The sequence below is a fragment of the Austrofundulus limnaeus genome, unplaced genomic scaffold (genome assembly GCF_001266775.1).
Source record: "Austrofundulus limnaeus strain Quisiro unplaced genomic scaffold, Austrofundulus_limnaeus-1.0 Scaffold67, whole genome shotgun sequence".
NCBI lineage: Eukaryota > Metazoa > Chordata > Actinopteri > Cyprinodontiformes > Rivulidae > Austrofundulus > Austrofundulus limnaeus.
The window spans coordinates 1,358,849-1,367,505 of NW_013952469.1; the positions used below are offsets into that span (position 1 = coordinate 1,358,849).

Sequence of the window (8,657 nt, forward strand, 5' to 3'; positions counted from 1 at the left end):
GTTGTAATGTGACAAAATATGGAAAAGTTCAAGGGGTATGAATACTTTTGCAAACCACTGTACATTCTGGTCCTGTCCAAAGTTACATGGATACTGGCAGGGCATCTTTGACAACTTTTCAGGACTATTTGGACGAACTGTTCATCCATCACCATTCATCTCTCTCTTTGGGGGTGGCTCCAGCAGAAGCTTCCCTCAGTGAACATCAGAGGACGGTGTTCGCTTTCTGCTCTCTACTGGCTAGAAGACTTATTCTTCTTCGATGGAAGGATCCACATCCTCCAGTATATGGTCATTGGTTAAGAGAAGTTATGTCTTACATTCATTTAGAGAAGATTAGATATACTGTTTCTTTGACATCTGGCAGCCATTTTTATCTTACRYAGAAAAAACTTCAGCAGATAACTTTGTCTAATGGTCAAATAATGGTTCTTTGTACCAGGTTTGGGCGATATTGGCAAAAAAATTAATCACGATTAATTGTGGTATTTAGCCGATAACGATTAATTTGGCGATTAATCCCCTGGAGTCCCTGCACACCTTTATATCCTGGTCACATGACCAATTTAGTGGGAAAGATTTGCTCTTCATAAAAATCTGTTCCAAATTGTCAAAATTACAGACTTCAGGCTATACATCAAATTTTAAATTGTGTTGATAGATAAATCAATTTCAGAATTTATTTTTTTTATGTTAGTCATATTTGAAGTGGAGAGGATCACCGACCAGACTGAACGTGGAAATTACCAGTCAATCTGCCTGGTGGCATTAATCGTATTAATCGTCATGTGCCAAAAAATAATCGATTAATGTTTTTCTGACGATTAATTGCACACGATACGATTATGCCCAACCCTACTTTGTACACAAACCTGTGTTTTGTATTTACAGATACATGAATATAAGATGTATTTATATTTATGTTTTGTTAGCAGATCCAGTAAAGGTGGGGAGGGATGGAAGGGTTTTTAGGGGTGTGTTTTTCTGTTAGTTTGTTTTTTGTTTGTGTTTTTCCTAAAAATAATAAAAAAAACTTTGAAGAAAAAGAAATTGAATCCCTTCACGATAACAGTATATATCACAGTAGAAAGTTATCTCTGTGGGTAACAATACATAAAAAACATTTTTCTTCTCTGACAACTTGGGTGTGAAAAAACTACGGTTGTTAAAGCTTCGCTCTGCGCCACAGGCGGTCTTTTGGGGGTGGGGAATGATCCTGACTTAACTTTTCTACAGCAGGAGGGGGAAATTTTGGGGATTTATTCTCTCTCTGTGTTTTAAAACACTATAATTTCTTCATTATATTTTGAACTCCTGCTCAGTTGTCTCTGCACTCGCAGCCCTACTGACACAGGCGCGATGACGTAACTGACAACAGGACGGTAGAGGGTAAATTTCTACCGTACGCCAACTTCATATCTACCGTCTACCGCATATACTGTGCAGCCCTAGCTGGAGGTGATAAAAGTATTAATAGATGGATAGTACGTGCTGTAAATGGTCATCATGCAGTCGTGTAAGTTTGTTTAAAGGAGATCAATTATGGGTCCTAGAAATTTTTGTTGTTTGTGGGCTATCCAGACCATGTTCATTCAATTTAATGCGCAAAATAATTCTCAGATAATAAAATTTCCCATTTTCTAGTTCTGCCTGCTCTGATTTCTGTTCAGAAGAACTGTTTATGTTAATGAGCTCTGTTGGTAACGCCCTCCAAAAATCTGTTGACATTAACTCCGCCCTCCAAAGCCAGCGTTTACGTTAGCATGGCTAATAATAGCAGAAGCTCCGTTGTACAACTGTACATATGAGACCCTGAGTGAGACCCAGAGGCAGAGTCGGTCGCAGCTTCTTTTTTTTCTCCCTCCTCTGCTCTGCGCTCACTCTGCATGCTGTTACCAGAGCAGGGAGCAGCAACRGTSAAAATACCTCAGAAACTYGAACAAATAGGCTTTAACAAGGCTTTAATAAGCTAAACAATAGAGGTACATGAGAAAACGTGTTCATAACTAACAAAAATAAATAATTAAATTGTGTCCATGCTGGTCTCAAACACTGGTCTCTCACTCTCTGGTCCAACACTCTACCCATTGCCTGTTGGAGGCTTGTTGAGAAATGAGCTGCGCATTGCACAACAACCGTGACGGCTCTTTATTACTGACGAGGAGGAGCTTCACCCGGGGGTTGCTAGATAAGGGGCAGAACACAGGTTCCGGTGGGTTGTTGTACGGCTTGTGATCACAAAATGACGGAAATATAAAACTTGTCGTTAATATACATTAAAAATACATTTACTTACAGTGAATATGCCCCTGGGTGCATTTTTTTGGTCATAGGACTGTTTTTTTAAGAAGTACATACCCAAAGTTGAGTAAAAAAACCTTTAAAATTGAATTTTGCATAATAGGTCCCCTTTAAATACAGCTTTTGTCCAAATTTGTTCAATTATTGGCAATTTGTCATTAGACTGTGCTTAACAGGAAAAAATATGGTTTTAAAGCATCGTTATTTACTCAAAACTAAACAGCACAAACTGATTGTACCAATGATTAACTGTCGGCCATGTTGGTGTTCAGGGTGAACAATTTGAACAAGATCTTCTCCGTTCACCAACATGTTTCTGAATCGACAACAAGACAGACGAAAAGTTAATATATTTAGTTTTTAGTTTAAAACTTGGATCAGGTGATCCTTTCAGCTTGAAAATATCCAAAGCAAATTGTTGATGAACTGCTGCCTCGGGCCTCGTTGGTGCTGACGGGCGAAGAACAGATTGTTGAGTGACAGAACTGCCTGACGACATGATCCGGTTTTCATTTGTATCTCTGTACTCTCGCTCTTCTCCTTCAGTTGCACAACGAGGAAGACTCCTCTGCCGGCGAGCAGCAGCCGTGCACCTCTGCCTCAGTACAAGCCAGTGCACCCGGGCAGGAGCAGAATCAAACTGAGTCCAGCTTGGCAGCCCCAGCTCTGTCAGCGTCGGCAGCAGAGGCGCCCCCTCCTCCTTACGCCTCCATAGACCTGGGTGCAGCCGCTGCCTCGCCTGGTACTATCACCTCTCTGAACTGCTTCAGACCGCTCTGACACGTGGTCGCTCCTTTAACGAGCCCTTCTTTTCTTCTGTCGTCAAAACAGAAGCTGGTTTCCAGGGTGACTTCCCGGTGCCGCCACCCTACAGCGTCGCCACCTCACTACCCACGTACGATGAAGCTGAGAAGGCCAAAGCAGCTGCCATGGCAGCCTCCGCAGTGGAGGTGCTGCCCCGAGTAAGTAGACCCACCCACACGTTTTCATCTCTCTGACTCGACGCATTTTATTCATCGTCTGTTTGTCCTCTGAAAGGTTTGAGCTGCAGTTTCAATTAGGTTTTTTTTCCCTCACTGACTTGACAAAGTGTGTACACTCCCTTCCTGAAAATGTATGACATCATTAGTTTGTTTATTTTTCTGTTTCTGTTTTAGGAACCTTCTTTTCACATTCCAAACCCCTCCCACAGTCGAGACTAAAGCTGGAAACACACTCACTCTGAACTGCCGACGTCGGCACAGGTTGTCGCAGTTTAATGACGAAAATTACGTCACCGGGCTTCGCAGCGTCGTGTTGACAGTCCCTTTTGGCACAACCCGCCAGCAGAACTTTTTGACCCCCCTCCCGTGTCGACGGTAATGTGTGATTGGTTCGTGGGCGTTTTTTGTGCTGAAACTGAAAGCGCTCGGACGGACACAGCAGAAGAAAAAAAACTTGCTTCTGACTAGAGCAGTCTGTTTTAAAGAGACAAACCGAGAAAAACTCATGCGTGTTTGTGCTGAAAGCACTATGTGCTGCATTTACTTCAACCACTCGGTAAAAGACAAAAAAAGGAAAAAAAAAAAAAAACGACTCGCTCCCCGAGCCGACCAGGAAGCAGAGTTTTGTACCATGAAAAACTCATGAATGGAGATAAAACAGACGTTGTGCACGGAGGAATCTGACTGGTAAAAACTGTGGAGCTTTAACCAGGACAGATGTGGGTGAGTGACTTTTTTTTTGCATTGCTGTTGCGGGGAGAAATTCCCTGCAGTGATGTATATTTCAGCGGGAGGGGGGGTTCCCCGAGCTCGGCGCGGGGTGTCATAGGGACTATGAAAGGTCTGTGCGAAAACGACTGCCGAACAACAGCCGACCCGTCGGCGTCGGAGCGAGTATGTTTCCAGCTTAAAACAGAGAGTCATGGCTAAAAAGCTATAATGTGACAGTAAAGTTATATTTTGTATTAATTTCTATGTTCTGCACAATATATGGGTTACAATGTTCAAATGTGATGTTTAGTGTATTAGCTCTGCAGCTACCACCATATTAGTAATTTTTATATGTTGTTAGCTGAGCTTTTATTACTCTATTAGCTTGTGAGCTAATGTGAAAAAATGAACGTTCAAGCTGGATAGAGCTCACATCTAAGAGCAATAAGTCATCATTTACCCAGAATGCTTTGCTGTGTAAAACATGATGTCTATGTGACATTTTTTATTTGATTTATAAAAACTAACAGCCTCCAGTAAATTTATAGTAATGTTTATAATTGAGGTGCTTATCAAATATCTAATGTTACAACTAGTCAGTTTCCTTAAACCTGAGCAGTTTGTCAGATGATGAKGGGTAATGGCCTTGAATTGGACTGATAAGTTTGTTTATTTTTAATATTATATTATATTTTATTTATTTATAGAAATAAAAAAAGACCTATTAAAAAGGTTTAAAAAAATCAAACCATTGACTAAAAATACAATTATTTGAAAAATAAGAGAATACAAAAGAAGATACTTAAAGAGAATCTGTTGTTCTTTCTACACTAAAATGAAAGATTACTGAAAAATTCAAGCTTCCTTTTCATGGCTTGAAATTTGTCCAGTTGTCATAAGAAGAATGTGCTAAAACCAAAGAACTATTTCACTATTGAAACATTACATCTTGGGCCAGATAAAGTGGTAACAAGAGCCAGATTTGGCCTGTGGGCCTTAACTTTGACACATGTGCCTTACATCATCAAACATAAAACAGATACAGTAATAAAAGACACAACAAAAATCAAGTCCAAATAATATAAATGTAATAAAAAATAAAGAACGTGGTTGTAATTCAACAAGCTCAGTTAAAAAGATGGGCTTTCAGTTTGGATTTGAAATGTTTTGGTTCGTGTTGAGATGAACTCAGATTTATGTTTCAGGATGACGACTTCTCACCCAGAGATGATTTCAGTGACGCCGATCAGCTCCGAGTCGGGAACGATGGGATCTTCATGTTGGCCTTCTTCAGTAAGTTGGTTTCTTTTGACAACACGTAGCCGGGGGCGGGGAAACACCCTAAATGTTCCTGATTATTGGATTTGTTCCTGTAGTGGCCTTCCTTTTCAACTGGATCGGGTTCTGTCTGTCGTTCTGTCTGACCAACACCATCGCAGGACGTTACGGAGCCATTTGTGGCTTCGGGCTGTCCCTCATTAAATGGATTCTCATAGTCAGAGTAAGTCTGGGGCTTCTCCTCCAAGATAAACCAGTTTCAGGTTTGTAGCCAGTGACCAATCCAAACACTGTCCTGTCTGTTCAGTTCTCAGACTACTTCACTGGTTACTTCAACGGACAGTACTGGCTCTGGTGGATCTTCCTGCTGCTTGGTGAGTGCTCAGGTATTCTGTCTTTTTAAGTTTCTCCCCACTTGTGTGGCTTCAAAAGCAACCAAACGTTTTGTCTCTTGCTCCAGGCCTCCTGCTGTTCTTCAGAGGGTTCGTGAACTACCTGAAAGTCCGCAACATGTCTGAGAACATGGCCACATCTCACAGAACGCGCCTCTTCTTCCTCTACTAACGGTACGTTTGGAGCGCAGCCGTTGGGCGTCGGACCGATGAGCTCTTTGTAACGCCTGAGTGTCTCCTCCCTTCAGGTTTCCTTCCTAAAGCTGAGTTCTTTCCCTCGCCCTCGTATGATCTGACTGAGGAGCCCGAACAGTGAAGAGAGGCAACAGGGAAGGAGACGAGCGAGGAAAGAAGCAGGGAGGAAGTGTTACCGTGTCATTAAAACCATAACTCGACTCTCCTCTGAAGAGTTTACTTCTCAACTGGGCTGACGAGTCCCTGGAACCTTTTTTTTTTTAAATCTCATTGTTCTGTTTTGTCCTCATCCAGTTTGTGTGTCGTGTCTGCCAGAAGCAGAAGTGCCATCCAGGTAAATGAAGCTACTCAAGAAAGCACTATAAGGATAYGGATTAAAAAAGCTGATTTAGCTTAGCTGAAGACATTGCTCGCCCAGTGTTAGAAAGGCAGCTGTGTTCTCAGTTTAAACCTCCAAGTAACAAAATCTAAAATGTTCAGAGACTCATTCGGTTTCAAGTTTTGTCTTAAAAACCCCGGACACTCCGGTTGTTTTTAAACCAAACAGCCCAGCTCCTGTCCTGTAATGTGACTTTATCACAATACCTAGAGTGGTTTCTTCCAGGTCTGCACTGGAAAACACAGGAGGGTTAGTGGAAAAGAACAAAAGGTTGTTTCTGTAACTGCGGGAATTAATGTAAATTAGTGCAAAATGATTGAATGCAGGAAAACTGGTGCAAATAAAATACAAAATGTAGTTTAAAGAAAATGTCAGATTTGACATTAAATTACCCCTTAAAAAGAAACAAACCAGACACAGACGTAAGTATTCAGTTTAAAACAGTTTTCTCTTTGCAAAGAGTGAGAAGTTTCTGAGGACGCTAAAAGACAGGTCTCAGCAGAAAGTTCTGACCTTGGCCGGGGAAAGTTGTACAATTTATTACAAACACAGCACAGAGAGAGACATGTTGACCAATCACAGGGTTACTTCTTATCAGTTAGTGCAGCTCAAAGCTGCACAGATGAAAATTATGGCAGCAAGAAAGACATATTTCATACAATTGATTAATGCAATAGGATCAAATATAAAAAAATGATAAAGTTTAAAAATATGTATAAAAAATTATGATTTAATTCTTCTAAAATGGAGCAACAAATCTGGCTCAGCTGGTATAGCCCGTCTCAGTCCGCCACATTAAAGGACTCCTGAATCAGTTACTGACCATGTAAACTGTTCAGTTTCAGGTTGAAAGCAAAAGTCCAAATCTTAAATGCCACTGGTTCCAGTTTTTATTCATGCCCCAGAATTAATTTATTCCTTGTCACATTTTTGAACCTTTAAAACCTGAAGCTTAAAGCAACATCAGGTGTYAAAGGTTCAGAATCCAGACAAGCCACCAACCCCAGCAGTTTAAAAGGATTTTTAAAATCAGTGTTCTGAGCCCGGCCCAGACGTGGGCRCCTTCAGCTCCGGTGCTTTGGATAAAGAAGTGTTGCAGACTTGTTGTTTTTTATTCAGTTTAGTTTAAATTTAAATGCTCCTCGGAGTGAAAGTCTTATGCAATCTGCTTAGTTGTAACGACTTGTTGATATAGTTTAGTTCACTCATCGCAGAACGGGATCCGGTTTTGGTTTTGTCGAGTTAAAGAGAACAAACGAACCGCGAGCAGCAGAAAAACGACTTGGCTTGTTAAACTAGAAACTGGAGGAAAAAATGAACGTGAAGTGAAGAGGTGACTTGTTCTCTCTGGGGTTCAGGGTTAAATATTTATCTCTCAAAGTGAGCAACCTTCTGGTTTCTGTGATTTATTATTTTTAAAAGAAGAACGACATTGTCGGTGTAAAAACGATGATCTGGATTGATGTGGATTCTCGCGTGACGTGAYGGCGATGAAGTCTGAGAAAATGTCCAATGAGAACAGAGCTGAGCGTGTTTCGTTAGACAGGTTTTGTTTTGTTGTTAAATGACATGTAAATACAAGCTTATGCCAATTTTTAATATTTGCACTTTGAAGTTGTGTACAGTAAGACTTGTGAATCTTAAACTTGATGGGGCAAGGTTAGAAGAATGAAGCCATTCAAGTTTTTTATTTTAAACTGGAATTCTTAATGATCCCAAATGGATAATCTTGCCTTTTGCACATTTGTTTTATCGCTTTTTAACCTAAACTGTGAGCACTCGAGTGTTTGCCAAACCTTTTTTTTTTTTGGTTTGTTTGTTTGTTTGACCGGTTGTTTCTCACTAAAAGCCTCCCTTCAGCAATATCAAAACTTTTCAGACAAACCTGTTGCATGTTTTTATTTCCCCTCCTCAGTAAACTGGTCAATCTGTCAAATTAATCTGCAAATACAATTTTGTCTTTGTAAATAATGATGATAATTAAATTATAATTAAAAAAAGGTTAATGCTCATTTGATGAAACTGGTATGCCTTCATTGTAACTGGAATTAAAATGATGGATCTTTGCAGAAAAAAAATTGCCAATAAAGTTCAAAAGTCTGTTACTGATATTTTATAGTTTTTTGTTTTTTTAATGGATCAGTTAGTTTATTAGCACCATGGTTAAGTCCACACTGGTCTAGTTAGGCTGCAGCCCCTGACACAGCTATATATTAGCTCTGGGGCGGATGCTGTCCCTGGAGTATGTCGTTGGACCACCTTTTGCTTTGACTACAGCACACATTCTCTGTGGCATCATCTCCTCAAGCTTCTGCAACCTCACATTTATTTTCTGTCCACATTTGGACTTACATTATGCCAAGAAATTGTGGTGTATCGAAGTCTCCTCCAGCACATCCCAACCCTTCTCAATGGGGC

At 40.5% G+C, this 8,657-nt stretch overlaps 1 protein-coding gene across 1 annotated transcript in view; it reads left to right on the forward strand.

Annotated features, from left to right (window-relative positions):
* The window catches only part of ndfip2 (Nedd4 family interacting protein 2), a gene marked incomplete at its 5' end in the record, with an annotated part of 13,528 nt that extends 5,178 nt beyond the window's left edge, over positions 1–8,350 (forward strand). The window contains 7 exon segments of the mRNA XM_014010292.1: positions 2,848–3,043; positions 3,133–3,263; positions 5,201–5,288; positions 5,372–5,496; positions 5,581–5,647; positions 5,734–5,839; positions 5,914–8,350. Coding sequence (XP_013865746.1) covers positions 2,848–3,043; positions 3,133–3,263; positions 5,201–5,288; positions 5,372–5,496; positions 5,581–5,647; positions 5,734–5,837 — 711 coding nt within the window. The 3' untranslated portion in view covers positions 5,838–5,839; positions 5,914–8,350.
* Positions 8,351–8,657: the final 307 nt, after the last annotated feature.